At 36.2% G+C, this 20,986-nt stretch overlaps 1 protein-coding gene across 5 annotated transcripts in view; it reads left to right on the forward strand.

Moving 5' to 3' along the window:
- Positions 1–2,648, forward strand: part of KIF16B (kinesin family member 16B) — a 340,481-nt gene extending 337,833 nt beyond the window's left edge. For all 5 annotated transcript variants that reach the window (XM_031951076.1, XM_031951079.1, XM_031951077.1 and 2 more), the window contains one exon: positions 884–2,648. In XM_031951076.1, coding sequence (XP_031806936.1) covers positions 884–1,042 — 159 coding nt within the window. In that variant the 3' untranslated portion in view covers positions 1,043–2,648. The remainder of the gene's footprint in view (positions 1–883) is intronic.
- Positions 2,649–20,986: the final 18,338 nt, after the last annotated feature.

A 20,986-nucleotide genomic window follows, 5' to 3' on the forward strand; every position in this document is an offset into this window, starting at 1 on the left:
TAAATGTGCAGTGAGTGATTCATAGCGTGTTAAAAGTTGGAACACAGTTTTAAATGTAGCCAAATCTAAGACATTGATTTTACAAACGAATTGACAAAGAGAAGTGACATCAGAGGTCACACAGGTGATTGCTATCCAAATTTGGATCAGTACCCAGCTGATTTAATACCCAATTGCATCATATAGTAAGATGTGGTAAGATCCTTAGAGATTATCCAGAATAATTCTCATAAGAAAACAGGCCCAGAGACATACAAGTGACTTGTCTAAAGTTACCCAGTAATAAGTAGAAGAAATGTGTCTGGAATTGGTTCCTCTAATGAAAATTCTGTATTTTTTCCAATCCACTGTGTGACTTCTTACTAAAGACAACAGGAAAGTACAAAAATCCATGGAAATATACTAGCAATAACTTCATATTCTGTTACCTGGTACTCGACAGAAAAAAAAAAAAAAAGTAGCTGCGTTTTCCATCAATATTTATTTATACATTTATAGGTTGAGTAGTGGAAGGGGGACTTAAACATCAGCTAGTTTAAGCTCCCATTTTACAGACTTAAAGACTAGGGAAAGCAAAGTAAGTGATTTGTCTCTGGTCACACCAGTGATAAGTCTACTCCAATTCCTCTCCCTCCAACAAGTCTTATGCTCTTCCTTTTACGTCTTGAATAGTCATGGCAGAAGTATTTTAAATCCTTTTCCTCTTGGAAATGTCACATTGTTTACACTATATTTAATGGCAATGATGGCTTTTTGTAGCATTTGTAGAAATTGTCTGCTCTTTCAAAGTCTTTCCTCCCCTGCCCCCAACTTATCTTCACTATAACCCCACCCAATGGATTTATACTTCCTCAACATGTTTCAAAATGTCTTTCCTTCACAGCAATACCTCAGGAACTTTTTCAACGTGATGCTTCAATCTGCAACCTCCCCATTACATCTCGACAAAGTGGGCCTGACTCTGTCAAAGCATACCATCTGTGAGTTCTCCCCATTCTTTAAAAAAGGCGTGTTTGACTACAGCAGCCATGGAACTGGCTAGAGCCCGAGGCCGAGCCCAGCAGCAAACGCAGTGCCTTCCTTTAGCAAGATGCCTCCTGAAATACAAAGAAAACTCTCATACAAAGGTCTCAGCCTAGCTCTTCGCAGCAGAAAACAAATATGCAACAATTCTTTCCTTTACCCTTTAAAGTTTTTCTTAGTGCCTGTGTTTGGGAATGGAATGTTGTACCATTTGTTTCTACCTGTGGTTCCCATGGCAAGGTGCAGTTACTGTTCAAGCCCTGGTGAATACGGTTCCTTCCTATTGCTCAGACAATTCGTTTCCATTTGGCAAAATTGCTTCACTTTGGCTTTTGTTCTCCAAATCTAGCTTAGCATTTTTTAGAGAACCTGGGTAATATCTGATTTTCTTTTTTACTAAAATATCATATCCCCTTCCTTTAGATCATATTAGCATTTCTTCCCAAGAAAGACATTTTCAATTACTTGATTTTACTGTTGTTTGTTTTCCTCTTGGATTGACTGCTTTTGTATAATACCCCAAAGTTAATGTTTACAAAGAATTTCATGTTCAGCAAGAGAATTTTAAAGCAAATCATGTCTCAAGTCTTCCAAGTTTGACTATTTGGATGTAATGTAAACCACATCACTTGATATGGACATATATGAAACACATGCAGATATTATATTCATTTGACCTTGTTAAGTCAAAATGTCTGTTTTCTAATTTGTTAGAATGTATCTTTCATGCACTCTTCACTTTCTCAGTAAAGGATAACACGACTGCATAGCAAAGTCATATATTTTTAAAAGATATGTTGTTCATGTTTATGTTACATTCTCTAAGTGCTTCAGTTGAAATATTAGAATTTACAATGTTTTACTAATTGATACTTAAATTACTCAGGACTTATATAGAATTGCACATATATTTGTATATATATATATATATATACATACACAATGTAACGTCTTTGTGATGTATGAGGAAGAAATGTAAGTAAAACATATGTATATGTAAATTGTATATATATATATTCCCATCCACAGATTTATATATTATATATAGAGAGACATATTCTTATTGATAAGTTGTATCAAAATGTATTAATACGTATACAGAATTATTAAGGGGCATCACAAGATATTTGCTTCATGCAAAATTGAAATTGAGCTGCTATCAATATTAAATGAAATTATGGAAGAATCTGTGCTCTAGCTAAGTTTATTTTACAATTTGTGACATGATGATTCTTACCACCTCTTTAAAATTTTAGCTACTGTATTTGAAAAATATATAGAATATATCATTTATCTGTATGTATTGCTGAAAACTTAATAGAGGCAATGATTAAAGTCATGAGCAGATAACAAAACATGATTACGTTCAGCTGTCTTGGATGTGTCCATAGTGAAGTGTATTTGTAGAAGCTTTTCTCACTAAGGAAAGCCCACGTCACATAGACTAACTATAAAAGTACAGACTGCAGACTAATGAAAGCAAATGAAACGTTTACTAATTCAGGTAGGGAACCTACTTCCCATTGGTTGCAATCATAGTTTGGGACTATAAGATTAGGGGGTTGGGGACATTACTGTTAAAGAACTTAAACTAAGAAATTAAAGGATAGCAACTAGAGAGATAATAATTGTGTCATTTATTTTAAGAATTGGAACTTTAATCTTATCTCCCATTTCCTCACTAAACCAAATACTTTTCTTCCAGATGACCCAATAATCTGTTGCCTGTCCTTTTGGGGAGAGTATAGAGGTCTCCATTCTTTAGATCTCTCAGGTGCTCAGCTGCCAAGAGTAAATGGCTGTGTCCAATAATCGAGTTTGAGTCAGGAGTCCTATGTTTGAGGGCTGATTGCTGATATCTTGCTGTGTGACCACAGTGAAGTCACAACCTCCTTGTGTGTTAGATCATTATTTAACACTAATGACAACAGTACACTTCATATATTTACATATATAATATTTCATGATCCTCACAACTCACATGAAGTAAGTCATAGAACTGCTTTATCCCCATTTCATCAATGAGGAGATGAAATCTAGTGGAGTGTACGTGCCTTGTTAGAGATCACACTGCATCTGAGGAGGAATTTAAACTTACACCTTTCCCACATTTAAGCCCATTACTCCATTATGCACTCTACCCCATTATCTTTCTTTTTTCTATCTGTAAAATGAGAGTCTAGACTAGATAATCTCTAAGATAACATCTAGCTCTAACATCCTGGGATTACAACATGCATGAGAAAGATACAGACTAAGTCTATAAACCTCAAATCCACACCAGTGAAGGTGTGCCTTCATAAAGATAGAAGATGAGAGAGATGCTGTAAGGAGCCTGACAGTGTTGAAACTGCCCTATTTAGATTCTACCACTTTAACACACTGTGGAAAAGCAGTGGCACTTAAGATGATGAAATTGGGGAATCATCAGGCCCTGCCCTAATAGACATAAAAGAAATTCATTCAAGTAAGGAGCAAAATATAGGAATCCAGAAATTTCATTTTATAAATAGTTTAAAAAGGGAAATATTCCAAAGAATTAAAAAGATCTCAAATATTTTTGCTGCTCTCCCCCTGCCAAAAAAAAGAGAAAACTCTAAGAAGACATAATAGTCCTACTTTCTCATCTCTCTATAAAATTTCTAGGGGAAAACTGAGAGCACAGACTTAGAACTGGAAGGGACACTGGTTAGGGATAGCCCATTAAACTCTAATCCTAACCCTAACCCTAATCCTAGACATTATTTGTTCAACTCCTCCCTTATTGCACATGAGGTAAAGCCTACTAGAAAAATAAAGTGATATGCCCACTGTCACTCAGCTAGTAAGTGGCAGAGCCAGGCTTCAAACCCATGTCTTCTTAGCCCTACTATACCATAATACAGTGAATATGGATGGGAATTGTATGTAAGGTTTTCTATAGTAGACTATATCTTCAGAGTCACAAAATTATTTGAGAAGTGCAAAGAAATTAAGAATATCTCTCTAAGCTAGTAGTTGATTTCAGAAGAGCATTTGGCTTATTAGAAGAGAAACAATCTCTTCCTAAACCTTGTATTTCCCATGCCTATATTAAAACCATACAAGGTTCTATAATCACACAAATTGTAGAGATTAATTTGTTTAGCCTTTGGCTAGTTATTAATTATTAGGCATAAAACAAGGCAACCTACTGTCATCTAGGTTGTTCACCATTGTCAGGTACAATGTCCAGTTCAGAGTCTCAGTAGAATGTAATATCTCTTAATGACAAAATTATCTACATGTTATTTTTTCAAAAGTGATACATTAAGCTGTATCTTTTCTTCAAATAGAGGATTTAAGGGATTAAGAATGATTTGTAATTAACACATATGTTTATATTAAAAGTTTTTTTTTCTTTTAAATAAACATTGCCCTCTAAGTCTTATTTATGCACCTAATTTACTTAGCAAGCCTTTGTAAAAATAGCACAAAAGTAACACTTATATATGCTTAGATTACATATATCACTTGAAATCCAAATTATTTAAGATTTACGGTTAATTTGGTCATGTGGTCACCTCATCACTCCAGGTCCTTAGTAGACGTGTCCTGCCTTTATATGCTGAAGAGGTTCTGATATCAGAAGAGAACAACACCCTAAAGGCACACATTGAACTCTTAATATTATTCCCATTTAAATCTAGGAATACAAACAAAGGTTCACATTGGTGCAGCAACATGGCTAGCCTGAAATAATGTGGATCTGACTTTTAAGAATATCAAGGAATACCAGGAAGATCTCAGAAGGTGCCCTGAAGTAGCTGCTTTTCCATCTTCCTGATGGCATCTGGGCTAGAAAGGGATCCTCATCATCATGAATATCCTACCTGCAGGACAGCATTCTAAAACTTGGAGGAAATGTGGCTTTCTACCTCTGTTGATATGATAATGGGATAAATCTCAACCCCACTACCTACATTCATTGCTTTATCTTCATTATTTTCCCTATTCTTACTCCTGCCCAGTGTTCCCTGGTATATATAGTATTGTAGAGATTTGAAATTTACTTCAAGTTAAATCATGCCCTCTCTCATTCCCATAAAAATGCATGCACTAATTGTAAACTAAGTCCACATGGTAAATGATAGCCCTATCTCAAATACTGACTTTATGAAGGCATTTAATTATATCTAAATTTATTTTATTTTGTATATTTTCCAATGTCAACCAAGACCTTTACCCCTTGTGAGAAACATGCCACCTTTACCTCAAGTCTCGGCCCTCTCTAATTTACCTTCCAGAGAACTGATGAATTAATGGCAAGGCTCTTCCCTGCTCACCACTTCAATAAATATATTGACTCTTCCATTAGAAGGGAAGCCCTTTGAGGTCAGGCATTATCTTCAGTTTTATATTTGTAATCCTAGTGCTTAGAACAGTGCTTATTACCCAAGTGCTTGATAAGGCATACTTTTGAATAAATACATAATTTTCTTATTTATTCAGTTATTCATATTGATAATCTCTATGTGATGTGCATCTAAATATATAACTAGGAAAATAGATATTCTTCATCTATTTGGTCTTTTCTATATAGACGATAAACCAAATTATGATCTCTTCTGAAAAAACTCTCCAATGTTCCAAAGATTTTGTGTTGTTAGTAAAGTGTTATTTGCAAAGCAGGAGCATATTAGGTCCTTTTCCATAGGGAGTTTTATCTTCAACTTAGACATTGTTCTGGAGCTCCTCCGTTACAGGGACAAATACCTCTGGCAAGCATTCAGCTTCCTCTTTCATTCCTTGCCTGGTGCTCATGATCAAGGAGTCCCTCAACAGGATTATTTCTCTTATTATATATTTCAAGAGATTTTAAATGATTTTGTGTATAGGGCCCACATCTTGTTAAAGACCCACAGAAAGTGTTTTAAGCCACTAAAATAAAAGTCCAGTCATGTTATACATATGCAACATGTCCTCAGTAAACTCAAAATCTCTATTTTCTCTCTTAAGACCAATACAATAAGCTCTGTTTGGCATTCAAAGCCCTTTATAACCTAGCCTCCTCCTATTTTTCCTGTTCTCCTAACATACTCTTCTATCACATGCTCTTTAGTCCGGTGGCTCTGGCTTCCTGGCAGTTCCACAAACAAGATGCTCTGGGATTTTTCTCTGGCTTTCCCTCATGCCTGGAGCATTGTGTTTTGTCTCTTTTTGCATCCCCAGGCCTTTGTGCCTGACATATAGTAGACACTTATGAGATATTTATTAATTAGTTCATTAAAAATGTTCCTACCGGGGTGGAGGCAAGATGGCAGAGAGGACACACGCGTCTTTCTGAGCTCTCCTTTACCCTCAATCTATTTTAGTGATATTTAGCCTTGGAATTAGTGCTTGACTGTCAGAACCCACGAATATTGGGAGTACAACACATTACCAACTGAAGATAATCTTGAAATTCGCCAAAAAAGGTCTGTTTTATCTCGTGGACAGGGATGGAATGGGGGTAGGCCAGGTGCAGCCATCAGGCAAGCAGTGAGAGCACGAGAAACAGCTCAGGCTTAGCAGACCTGAGGGGGGGAGGGTGTGGTCTCTGCTGGTGGAAAATCTGCAGTGGAGATTTTACTTATTTACTTACACTTTACCTCAGTGTAGCTACTTTGCCCTGGCAGCAAGCCAGTAGATCAGCAGAGAAGTTATAAACACAGGGGTTAAAGACTATAACCCTGAAACGCTGGGGTCTCTCGGGGCCTGGCCACACCCACCTAGCATTAGGAGGGACTTAGGTGATCCAGGCACAGCCATAATTGTTGGTCCCAGTGCAGTCATAGTAGCTGCCTTTCCACTGCTGCTGATTGTAGGACCTGATTTCAGGTTCCAGGGCAGCCTGTGGGTGCTGTCCCACTGCCCCTTCACTGCTACTTTCTGTTGTCTATAGAGGCAGCTTGGAAATACCCCACTGCGCCTCCCTCCTCCCCCGACAGACTGTAGCTTTTTTGTTTGTTTTTTTCAAAATGAGCAAAAAAAGCTAAGCGTGCTTTAACTATAGATAGTTTCTATACTGAAAGAAAACAGACTTCAAACCCTGAGGAAACTAAAACCAGTGTGTCTCTAAGTCTAAAGGGGATATGATCTGATCCCCATCACAGAAGGCTCTCATAGAAGAAATTAAAAAGGATCTTAAAAGAGAGCTAGAAGAAAAATGGGGAAAGGAAAGGAAAGCTTTGCAAGAGGGTCAGGATAAGTCACTAAAAGATAAAGTGGATAAAGAAATCAACTCCCCAAGAAACAGAATTAGTGAATTGGAAAAAATAAACAACTCCCAGGAAAACAGAATTTGTGAACTGGAAAAGATAAACAATTCCAAGGAAAAAGATTTTGTGAATTGAAAAAAGAAAATCATTCTTTAAATAAAAAAATTGGCGAAATGAAAAAAAAATTCCATAGAACAAAACAACTCATTTAAAAACTCAATTGGGCAAATATAAAAAGAAATTAAAAAAAAGTAAATGAAGAAAATCATTCATTAAAAATCAGACTTAAACAAATGGGAATGAGTGACTCAAGGAGACACCAAGAATCAATAAAGCAAAACCAAAAAAATGAAAAAATAGAAAAAAAATGTTAAATACCTACTTGGGAAAACAACAGACCTAGAAAATAGATTTAGAAGAGATAATCTAAGGATTATTGGACTCACTGAAAACCATGATGAAAAAAAGAGCCTAGACACTATTTTTCAGGAAATCATCAAAGAGAACTATACTGATGTCATAGAATCAGAAGTTAAATAGCCATTGAAGGAATTCACCAAACACTTCCTGAAAGAGACCCTAAAATTAAAACTCCAAGGAATATAGTGGCTAAATTTCAGAACTATCAGACCAAGGAAAAAATACTATAATCAGCCAGAAAAAAACAATTCAAATACCAAGGAGCCATACAATAAGAATCACCCAGGATCTAGCAGCATGTATATTAAAGGAATGAAGGGTCTGGAATCTGATATTCCGAAAGGCAAAAGAACTTGGTATGCAGCCAAGAATAACTTACCCAACCAAACTGAGCATTTTCTTCTTGGGAAGAAGATGGACATTCCATGAAATAGGCGGATTCCATGTATTTCTGATGAAAAAAAATAGAGCTAAACAAAAAGTTTGACCTCCAAATATAGAACTCAAGAGAAACATAAAAAGGTAAAAAGAACTCTTGAGAACTGTATTTGTTATGGGTATACATAATGAATACATGTAAAATTTGGTTTTACTGTTATAATAATAATTTAAAAAAAAAAGAACTAGAGGTGGAAAGGAAATTGTATCAGAAAAAAGGGGAAAATGGAGGTAAAAAGAAGGAAATTACATCTCATGAAGAGGCAAAGGAAACCTATTATGTTTGAGGGAAAGAAGAGAGGGGGATGAACATAGTGTGAATCTTACTCTTATCAGAATTGGCTCAAAGAGAAAATATTAGACATATTTGGTTTACAAAGAAACTTCTCCCACCTCATTGAAAAGTGGGAGGGTAAAAGTGAAAAGGGAAGGGGTAGGCTAAAAAGAAGGGAATACAGAAATTGTAAGGGAAAGGTTTAAGAAAAGGGAAGGGACTCTAGGGGGGTATCCTAAAGAGGAAGGGCTATGTGAGGCAAGTGGTGTTTATAAGTCTAATGCTGGGGAGGGGAGCAAGGGGGAAAGGAAAGAGAAAAGCTTTGGGGATAATAAGATGGCAGGAAATACAGAATTAGTAGTTTTAACCATAAATGTGAATTGGGTAAACTCCCCCATAAAGCAGAGGCGGATGGCAGACTGAATTAAAAGCCAGAATCCTACAATATGTTGTTTACAGGAAACATACTTGAAGAAGGGTGATACATACAGAATAAAGGTAAAAGGCTGGAGCAGAATCTACTGTGCTTCAGGTGAAGTCAAAAAAGCAGGAGCAGACATCCTGATCTTAGATCAAGCAAAAGCAAAAATTGATCTAATTAAAAGAGATAAGGAAGGGCACTATATTTTGCTAAAGAGTAGCATAGATAATGAAGCAATATCAATCCTAAACATATATGCACCAAGTGGTGTAGCATCTAACTTCCTAAAGGAGAAGTTAAAAGAGCTGCAAGAAGAAATAGACAGCAAAACTATAAGATAAATCAACCCACAAAATAAATAAGAAGTCAAAGAAGTAAATAGAATACTAGAAAAGTTAGGTATGATACATCTTTGGAGAAAACTGAATGGAGACAGAAAGGAGTACACTTTCTTCTCAACAGTTCATGGAACCTGTATAAAAATTAACCATATATGAGGACATAAAGACCTTAAATTCAAGTGCAGAAAGGCAGAAATAGTAAATGTATCCTTTTCAGATCATGATGCAAAAAAAATTACATTCAATAAAAAGCCAGAGGGAAATAGACCAAAAAGTAATTGGAAACTAAATAATCTCATCCTAAAGAATGATTGGGTGAAACAGCAAATCATAGATATGATTAATAATTTTACCTAAGAGAATGACAATAATGAGACATTATACCAAATTGTGTGGGATGCAGCCAAGGGGGTAATGGGGGAAATTTTATATCTCTAGAGGCCTTCCTGAATAAAATAGAGAAAGAGAAAATGGTGCATTAGGCTTGCAACTAAAAAAGCTACAAAAAGAGCAAATTAAAAAACCCCAATCAAACACTAAACTTGAAATTCTAAAAATAAAAGAAGAGATCAATAAAATTGAAAGTAAAAAAAACCTATTGAATTAATAAATAAAACTAAGAATTGGTTTTATGAAAAAAAATAGATAAATTTGTGGTAAATTTGATTAGAGAAAGGAAAGAGGAAAATCAAATTGTTAGTCTTAAAAATGAAAAGGGAGATATTTCCACTAATGAAGAGGAAATTAGAGCAATAACTAGGAGTGACTTTGCCCAACTTTATGCCAATAAATTTGATAACTTAAATGACATGGATGAATACCTTCAAAAATATAGGTTGCCCAAATTAACAGAGGAAGAACTAAATTGGTTAAACAGTCCCATTTTAGAAAAAGAAATAGAACAAGCTATTAATCAAATCCCTAAAAAAAAATTCCCAGGACCAAATGGATTTACATTGAATTCTACCAAACATTTAAAGAACAACTCCAGTGCTATATAAAATAGTTGAAAAAATAGGGAATGAAGGAGTCTTACCAAATTCCTTTTATGACACGGACATTGGTACTGATACCTAAACCAGGCCACACAAAAACAGAAAGAAAATTATAGACAATGTCCCTAATGAATATTGATGCAAAAATCGTAAATAAAATATTAGCAAAAAGATTATAGAAAATCATCTCCAGGATAATACATCATAACCAAGTAGGATTTATACCAGGAATGCAGGGCTGGTTCAATATTAGGAAAACTATTAGTATAATTGACTATATCAGTAACCAAATTAACAAAAACCATATAATCATCTCAATAGATGCAGAAAAACCATTTAATAAAATCCAACACCCATTCCTATTAAAAACATTAGAGAGTATAGGAATAAATGGACTTTTCCTTAAAATAGTAGCATCTATTTAAGACCATCAGTAAGCATCATATGTAATGGTAATAAGCTGGAACCATTTCCCCCCCCAAATTAGGAGTGAAACAAGGTTGCCCACCATTACCAATTCTATTCAATACCATATTAGAAACACTAGCTTCGGCAATAAGAGATGGAAAAGAAATAAAAGGAATTAGAGTAGGTAATGAGGAAACCAAATTATCACTTTTTGCAGATGATATGATGTTTACTTATTCAGCCATTACCCAACTGATGGGCATCCATTCATTTTCCAGTTTTTGCTCACTACAAACAGGGATGCCACAAACATTTTTGCATATATAGGTCCCTTTCCCTTTTTAAAAATCTCTTTGGGATATAAGCCCAGTAGTAACACTACTGGATCAAAGGGTATGCAAAGTTTGATAACTTTTTGAGCATAGTTCTAAATTCTCTCCAGAATGGTTGAATTCATTCACAACTCCAGAGATTTAGAGAACCCCAGAGATTCTACTAAAAAGTTATTAGAAACAATCTACAACTTTAGCAAAGTTGCAGGATACAAAATAAATCCACCTAAGTCATCAGCATTCTTATATATCACTAACAAAATCCAACAGTTACAAAGAGAAATTCCATTTAAAGTAACGATTGATAGTATAAAATATGTAGGAATCTATCTGCCAAGGGAAAATCAGAAACTTTATGAGTAAAACTACAAAACACTTTCCACACGAAGTCAGATCTAAACAATTGGAAAAATATCAAGTGCTCTTGAATAGGGTGAGCAAATATAATAAAGATGACAATACTTCCTAAACTAATCTATTTATTTAGCGCTATACCAATCAGATTCCCCAAAAATTATTTTAATGACCTAGAAAAAATAATGTAGTATGATTAACCCTATTTCACAGTGGAGGACTCTGAGACTTTGACAAGTCAAAAAACTTGTTGAGGATGAGTATTCAAATTAAGATTTTGACTGCTGGTCCAGAGAACAGATTTACCGGCCCTTGGAATCATACCAGGCTGGGAACAAGCATGTCTCATGTTCCCAGTATTGGTTTCAGAGGTTTTCAAAGTGTTCTCAAAATCCTAGATTCCTCAAATGCTCCAGTATGGGCCTGTCATTAATGAATGTTTCTAACTCTTTCCTGAGGATATCTCCCCTTCTCTGGATGAAATGACTTCTATGTCCTTCACTGATGCTCAGATGACACTTTTTTGGTTCCCACTTGGCTTCTTTCAAGTTTTAAGGGGCTGCCACATAGGTCTCATTCTGGTAGCTGGTAAATAAGTGATTGCTAAATTTATACATTGTCCCAAGGAAGACTCCTTACAAAAACTCATTTGCTGAAGATGGCCTAGCTGTACCTGATCTAAACCAAAACCATTTGGTATTGGCTAAGAAATAGACTAGTTGATCAGTGGAATAGATTAGGTTGACAGGACAAAATAGTCAATAACTATAGCAATCTAGTGTTTGACAAACCCCAAGACCCCAACTTTTGGGATAAGAATTCAGTATTTGACAAAAGTGGCTGGGAAAATTGGAAATTAGTATGGCAGAAACTAGGCATTGACCCATACTTAACACCATACACCAAGATAAGATCAAAATGGGTCCATGACCTAGGCATAAAGAATGAAATTATTAATAAATTAGAGGAACACAGGATAGTTTACCTCTCAGACCTGTGAAGGAGGAAGGAATTTGTGACCAAAGAAGAATTAGAGATTATTGATCACAAAATAGTAAAATTTCAATAATATTAAGTTAAAAAGCTTTTGTACAAATAAAACTAATGCAGACAAGATTAAAAGGGAAGCAATAAATTGGGAAAACATTTTTACAGCTAAAGGTTCTGATAAAGGCCTCATCTCCAAAATATATAGAGAATTGACTCCATAAGAAATCAAGCCATTCTCCAATTGATTTAATGGTCAAAGGATATGAACAGATAGTTTTCAGATGAAGAAATTGAAACCATTTCTGGTCATATGAAAAGGTGTTCCAAATCACTGTTGATCAGAGAAATGTAAATTAAAACAACTCTGAGATACCACTACACACCTGTCAGATTGGCTAAGATGGCAGGAAAAGATAATGCTGAATGTTGGAGGGGATGCAGGAAAACTGTGACACTGATACATTGTTGGGGGAGTTGTGAATGAATCCAACCACTCTGGAGAGAATTTGGAATATGCTCAAAAAGTTATCAAACTGTACATATCCTGTGATCCAGCAGTGTTACTACTGGGATTATATCCCAAAGAGATCATAAAGAAGGGAAAGGGACCTGTATGTGCACGAATGTTTGTGGCAGCCCTCTTTGTAGTGGCCCGAAACTGGAAAATGAATGGATGCCCATCAGTTGGAGAATGGCTGAATAAGTTATGGTATATGAACATTATGGAATATTATTGTTCTTTTAAGAAAAGACCAACAGGAAGATTTCAGAAAGGCCTGGAGAGACTTACGTGAACTGATGCTGAGTGAAGTGAGCAGACCAGGAGATCATTGTACACAGCAACAAGAAGACTATACAATGATCAATTCTGATGGAGGTGGCTCTCCTCTCATTGTTCTAATTGATCTGTAATGAACAGAACCACCTACACCCAGAGAAAGAACCCTGGAAAATAAATATGGATCACAACATAACATTTCTACTCCTTCTGTTATTGTCTGCTTGCATTTTTGTTTTTTCTTCTCAGGTTATTTTAAATTTATTTCTAAATCTGATTTTTCTTTTGCAACAAGATAACTGTATAAATATGTATATATATATTATTTCTAAATGTAATTTTTCTTTTGCAACAAGATAACTGTATAAATATGTACATATAGATAGATAGATACTATGTAACATATACTTTAACATATTTAATATGTATGGGACTATCTGCCATCTAGGGGAAGGAGTTGTAGGAAGGAGGGGAAAAACAGAAGTTTTTGCAAGAGTCAATGTTGAAAAATTACCCATGCATATGTTTTGTATATAAAAAGTTTTATATATATATATATATATATATATATATATATATATAAAAGCAATTTTCCTACTCAACAGCAAGTGAGAATGTAGGACCAAGGCCTTTGCCTCTGTGCTCATAGTGATACACAATGAAGGCTATTTGAGGGGCACACCAGTATTTACATTCATTTTTTGGAGGAGTAGCCTATTAGTGTCCTGGCAAAAGACACCTATAATTCTTAAGGGAAAGGCTGGGTCCCCGTGATAAGGCAGCTCAGTAAGATACAGGGAGCAGACCCATTTAGCCAGGAGAAATTTGAGACAGACAGACTCATCAACAGAAGGATCCATTTGTGTGGTGATAAAAGACCTGCATGGAAATGGTGACATATCTGAAGAGAGAACAGTGGGTATCCTAGAGATGTTGGAGAGGTAAAATCAGGAAACCCTGTAAGGGATGGTGGAGTGGTGAGAGAAAGTGAGGAACACAGAGTGACGTCTTGTGTGCAAGCCTGAGAGGACTAGCAGAATGCTGTTGTCCTCTATATTAATAGTAAATAGAAGCTCTAAAGGCAAAAATTATAAGGTTTCATTTTGGACTTAATAGGCTTAAGATGCCTACTGGACTTCCAATTGAAGATGTCTGAAAGGTAGCTGGAGATAAGATTGGAAGTCAGCAGAGGATTAGTCTGGGGCAGGACAGGTCAATTTGAGAATCATCAGCATAGAGATAATCATTAAAACCATGGGGTCTGATGAGCTCACCAAGGAAAATCTTAGGGAGGGAGAAGAGAAGAGGACCTATGACAGGACACTAAGATTAAAGGACATGATCCTGAAAAGGACCCGGCAAAGGAGGCAAAAGTGGGTCCTGAACTCTTACACAGAAGCAAGGATCAAAGACAGCTGAGAGGTCAAGAAGAGTCGGGATCAAGAAGAGTCCACTCAGTCTGGCCACTAAGAGATCATTGATAACCCGCGAGAGAGCAGTTCCAGAGAATGATGGTGAGAAGCCTGGCTGTGCAAGGTCAAGGAGAGAATGTAGAGGCCCCTGTTGTATGCTGACATAGTTTGGCTCCAAAAGGGCAGAAGGATGATGTCAGGGAGGGCAAGATGAAGGGAGAGGTTTTTTCAGAATGGGGAGGATGTTGTCATATTTGTAAGCAGGAGGAAATGAGCCAGCAAACAGGGAGAGACTGTAAATAAATGACCAGGGATGACAGGAGGCTCACTCTGTTGGAGGAAAGGGAATGAAATGAGATCACGTGAACAAATAGAATGTTTAACAGGACTACTTCATCCTGTGAGCTAGGCTCAAAGGAGGTCAAATTGTGGCAAAAAGCATGTATCTGAGCAATAGAAGATGAGGAAGAAGAAAGAAGGTAGAACTAATTTCTTTTTAAATCTGTAAAATATGAGCCAAAGTTTCTCAGGTAAGGGGGTAGAGAAGGGAATTAGGGGAGGTTTGAGGAAGTATGAAAGGGTTTGGAAGAGCCACTAGGGAGGTGGGATAGTAAATGATGAGTAAAAAGTCAAATCCTCCTCCCTCCATGGATTTGGGGAGGTACAGGTTGCCACAGAAATGTAGTATAGCAAAATGAAAACCATTAACACTGAGAAAGAAAAGCCTAAGCTACTTAGTTTTAGGAAGATGATTGTGTTGTATCATCCAAGACAAAGTGTTACACACCTGAGAGTAGCCTTCTTCTGTAGGTTAAATTGGAAAGAAGAGAATAAACAAAAGTAATGGGTGTTTTGGGCACAGGGCACATTTCCATATCTCCAATGATTTACCTAGCTATTTATTTTTTCTCCTTGTGTTATGCATCCTTATGTGTGGTTAAGTTAATAAATGTTTTCAAAACCATAACCCTCTAGTGTTACGATCTTATATCTTTTGGAAGTATTCTCTTATTATATTCACAAGCTGCTCCGGCAAGCACAACTAAAAGGTTTGTACCCATCCTTCAGCTCCATCCTCCTTTAGCTACTCTCCAAAAGAATAGTCCATTACTGATAGGAGAAATGTTGGAAAAATAGATCACAAAGAGCATTTCTTTTATGATACTACTTTCTAAAAAGGTATTGACTGATCTCAAAAATACATTTGCTTTACTGCTTAGTAACGGAGGTGGTAAGCCTATAGCATGAAACGTGAGCTGTCCAAAAACTAGAGGGGATAATAGCTATACCTGGCTATCATAAATGTGCCTGTGGGTCTAATTTGTGTTGTTTTGTGACCCAGATATATAGTGTGTTAAAAAAAAACACAAGAAAAAAACAAAAACCCTCCACACAAAAACAAAAGAAAAACAACAACAACAGAAACCTACTTCAAGCAAGAGTAGGACTTAAAATGTGGGATCATTTAAAAAATATCGTATCTTTAAACTCTACAGTTAAGTGAAAAAAGTTTTGAATAATTTCATGATTACTACCTTTTAATAAGATGATAAAATATTCAAAATTATATATGGGACTGTTTTTGGCTGAGGAGCTCCATAACACAAACAAAGGTGATTAGCACAACTTGTGCCTTGTCTCCTTTATTTAAAAAAATAGCTTTTGCTGTTTATTTAAGCAGATATAACTGAAAAACCCAGCAGAGACTGCCTCCATTGGACCTCCCTAGCCAACCACTCTCCCTTTCCCTGCTGTTCCAGGACTCATTCAAGCTTCTTTACCATTTACAGTGAGAGTCATCAGCCATAATCCTTCCAGTGAAATGGCACAATGTCACCCGCCCTGACATGTATCTGGGGTCTCCTGGCCTTTCCATCTGCCTTGCCTCCCTGCTCTGAAGTGACCTTAGGATTCCTGGCCCTTGCCATGCATTGTGCAGTTCTTCTCTTTGCTTAGAATGTGAGCTCCTGGAGAGCATGGATTTTCTTCTCTCCTCCCCACTCCCATGCTTTTAGTAAGCACCTCGTAATACTTTTTCATTCATTCATTCATTCATTTCCTTGTGGTTTCCACACAGAAGCATCATCTTCATTTTGCTAGTGTCATTTTGTAGGTTTTGTGCTCCTTTAAGAGCTCATGTTCATATGGTGCTTTTATTTCTTTACAACACCCCTGTGAGGTAAGCGAATGCAAGTCTTAGCATTATCCTCATTTCATAAAATATAATTTAGCCAAAGGCATATAGTAAGGAGCAGAAATAGTGACTGAACCAAGTTTCTGAGTCCCAAAACTGGTACTCTCTACTGTACTGAGTCTCGGACGTCTGTCTCCTGAGCACAATTACATTGCAGATAGATGCACGTCAGGGTGCCTGTCTGCTGCTTATAGTCACTAAAAAAAGAACTTCAGCGCCATAGCCCCTGCAGCTATCTGAGTAGCGCACAATTATTCTTCTGCTCTAAATTCTTTGGTGACTCTTATTGCCTCTAAGATAAAATTTTAATTTCTTTGTCTTAATTTGAATTTAGAGTCAATCTGACTTTAGCCTACCTTTCCAGATGTTTGTTTTTTATCTTCCATATAACTTTCCCTCCTAGATTTTGTGTTCCAGTCAAACTGGCCTGTTTGCTGTTCCTTCAACATGGCATTCCATCTCCCACCTCTCGGACTATAAGGCTCTTCTCCTGTTTGGATCTTTCTTCCTCTTCATCTCTGTTTATTAGAACCTATTGCTTCTTTTGAGTCTCTGCTTAGAGGCAGCCTCCCACAGATGGCTTTCCTAATCGTTTTTGATCATCACTAATCCCTCTTTTTATACCTTTGCATTTAATTTGTATGTACTTGATAGCTACTGCTATATGTTGTGTTTGTGATTTTAACCTAGGACAAAATGAGTCAGATTTCTGAGCAAGATTACATTTAACCAGGGTATGCTGCCTGCCAATAAATAGGTCAGTGGCTCCCTCCCATTAATGCCAAAAATCATGAGCAAAAGGACAATTTGCTTTTTTTTAATAGGTCTTGGGGAGCACAGAATAAAGAACAGAACAAGATATATAACTTCATAGGGCTGAGAGTAACATCAGAGGTTACAGACCTGGGACACATGGGACAACATGATTGGTTGAACAACACACACACACACACACACACACACACACACACACAAACTTGCTCTTTGAGTCTACTTGTGAGACAGTGGCCCAGACTTCTGTATAACAAACTAGACCTATCTGAAGGTGGAGTAAAGCTATCAGACTGATTGCCTTTGTATTCACACATATTCTGAAGATCCACAACATTCCTATTCAGTGATTACAAAAGAACTGAATTTCTAAAATTAATTCATTATAGGCCAGGTGAATTCTGAACAAAGTTCAAAGAACTATGACCTAAGTGATTTACTAGACAAAAAGCAGTTAGAGGACAAAATCAATTAATTATAACTAGGATCATAAATAAATGATATAGTATCAATATTAGTCTTCTTAATGAACATGCTACATCCTCCCAATAGATTGTAAGTTTGTTGAGAGTAGGAATATTTTTTTTCATTTGTGTCTCTGAAACCTAGTAAAGTAACTCATGAATAGTAATTTACTCACTTAATGAATATTTATTAAATGAATGAAGATAATCAGAATGCTTGTAGTTTGCCCCATGTTAACTCAGCCAGAAGAAAGATGAGTTTCTACTGTCAGTCATCCTTTACATAAGAATGTACCAAGCACACAAGGATGCTGCAACTGCCTTATATGCATAAAATGTTAAAAAATATTTGTCCTCGAAAGGGCTTTACAGATTGTCAAAGCAGGTACTTTCATATGTAGAAGAAAGCTAAGTTTCAGAAGTGTTGTAATATGTTCAGAGATATACAACTAATTAGAATTAGAATTTCTAATCTGTTAGAATTCTAAAAGGTAATAGATAATTCTGATCTCTTAGATTGGAACTCTAATGGATTAGAATTTCTAATCTGTTTTTCTACCTTTCATGAATTCAATTAATTAAATATTTATCTAGAGATAGCTTGCTTTAGAAAATAACTAGCAAGTTACTTAACCTCTTTCCACATCATTTCCTCTTCTGAAAAAGAGGGGAGTGGGAATTATAAAAAGAATATCTACCTTTCAGGGATGTTGTGAAAATCAAATGAGATGATGTTTTTAAAGTTCTTTGCAAACTTTAAAATTTTATATATTTACTAGGTATTATTTCTTCGCAGTAATGAAGTAACTCTGTTTGGTATTAATTCAGTGGAAGAAAATGCCCCTCTCAAGATAAGCTGGACATTTTTAACCTCATTCCCATGCTGCTAAATCAAGCCTTGGATACAACTCCATCAGGATCCTTTCCCTCCTGATAGGAGTTTGGAGAGTAGTGCGCCAAATTCCTCCCAAAGCTCTCCTAGGAAGACAAACATTGGATTTCCAACTCTACTATCCAACTGCAGCTCTGCCTGCTTTCAATTCCACTGAACAAGATCCCCCCCACCCCCTTCTATCTTCCTTTTGTGTGTTGTCTCCCCTTACCCCATTGGTAAGCCACTTGAAAGTAGAGGCCTTTTTATTATTTATATCCCCAGCATTTAGACACTGCCTAGCAATAGCATTTGTTAAGTAATTATTGAATTGAATTGAAAATAATAATGATAATATAATAATAAATAACAGCAAAAATCAGAGGTAGGAAGACACCTCTGGTACTTATTGACCATGTGATCCTAGGTAAATCATTTAATTTCTCAATACCTGTCTAAAAAATAGTAACAGAGCAGCTGCTGATCTGCTTCAATAGAGTTACCCACCTGGGAGTTTAGATGCATTTATAAATTGAATTCACATTTTTAAGGGCCCGCTATATGAAAATTTCTGCATTGAGCACACTGATTGGAATGTACTCAGAAGATATTCACAAGTGGCTGTGATCTCATAAGATTTGAGTGTTTCTTTAGTCAAGTTGCTTAATCCCATTTCACATTCTTAAAATTTATTAATTAGAGGCATTGGGCAAGATGGCCTTTATGATTCTTATGAGCCTGGAAGAATAAGATAGAAATAATGAAGTTGGGGTAAAAATAGATCGTTTTGGGGTACATGAAAAAATTTATTCATGTTAAGCTTGAAATGATGGTGAAAATATTTGGCAGGCACTTAGAAATTAGGATACATACTGAGCTCAGGAAAGAGGTTAGAGTGGTAAATATATATTTGGGAGTCATCCGTATAGAGGTGATCAGGAAGTCATAAGGAGAGAGGAAATCTCCCTGGGAGAGAGGAAGAGGAGCTATGTCTGGAGGCAGTGCAAAGCTAAAATCAGGAGATGTCAGGTCGTCCCAGGATAAAAACAGCTATGGGATTAATTTGGATTTAAAAAAAAAAAAAAAAAAAAAAGATTTGAGTGTTTCTTCCAGTAAAGCAGGTCACTGCCTGTCCATGTTTGCCCATCCTAGTCCTCTGTTTGAGTCCTTGTACAAGTTTGCAGAGGCTCTCCTCACCTAATGTGCTGGAGGCTCTCCTCACTTTCTGTGGACGCCAATAGGGTTAGTACCAATAGATCATTCAGACTGTCCACTTGTCCTCCCTTACATTCATAGGATCCACCCTTCTCCTCCCATCATATATCTTTCTATTGATGTCTTTTATTTCTATCCTTTGAAGTCTTTCATTGGTTATATTTTGCAGTCTACTGTTGCCCACCTGCAAAACTGCATTGCACTGTCTGTGATATTTGTTTTGATTTCATCAGATATTTATATTGCAGAAAACAGAGAGGGCTAAGACAGAGCACCAGGACAGGGATATATCTTTCAAAAAGGAGCATGGAACCTATGAAACTAAGGCAATTCCATGAAACAAGGAAAATAGACTGATTTTGAATTCAAGTGAAGTTTGTAACCTCTGTCCTATTGTCAAGAACCATTTTTCAGCTGTCATGCAGATGTGAAAAATAAATGTTTGTTGAATTGATTATAATTAGTATCCTGCAATGAAAGACCATGGATAACTCATTAGAAATTAATTCTTCATAAGTTGAGGCATTGTTCAAGATCTGAGTAAAATACTGGCCAATAAGCCAATAAGTAAAATACTGAATAAGAGTTCAGAAAAATTAAATGAAGCAACAACATATTTTCTTTTGTCTCTTCTAATCAAATAAAATAAGAGGTATGTCTTGACTGACTGGGTCTTTGCATCAGCAGTACAATTCCAACACGTTTCCTTTACTATTCCTTCAATGTATCACTCCTCCAACAAAATACAAAATAAATGGTAACCCAGGTGGTATATCCTAAGTGGAAGCAGGCAGACAGCCCAGCTCCCATATAAAAACATTAAAATAAATACATTAAAAATAAAAACATTAAGAATTATACCAGACCAAAAAATTATCAAGAAATCCAAGGAGAAACTTGAGTAAGTGACTTTTTCTTCCTTATATCTACATGTTAGCTAGAAGCCTACAAGAAATAGAAAGGGGAACCCACTGGCCCCCTCATTAAATGCACAGAATCCAGAACAAACAATGTCCAAAGTCACGAAAGAGATTGGGAAAAAAATTAAAAAATATAAAAGAATATGA

The sequence above is a fragment of the Sarcophilus harrisii genome, chromosome 2 (assembly GCF_902635505.1).
Source record: "Sarcophilus harrisii chromosome 2, mSarHar1.11, whole genome shotgun sequence".
NCBI classification, from domain to species: Eukaryota; Metazoa; Chordata; class Mammalia; order Dasyuromorphia; family Dasyuridae; genus Sarcophilus; species Sarcophilus harrisii.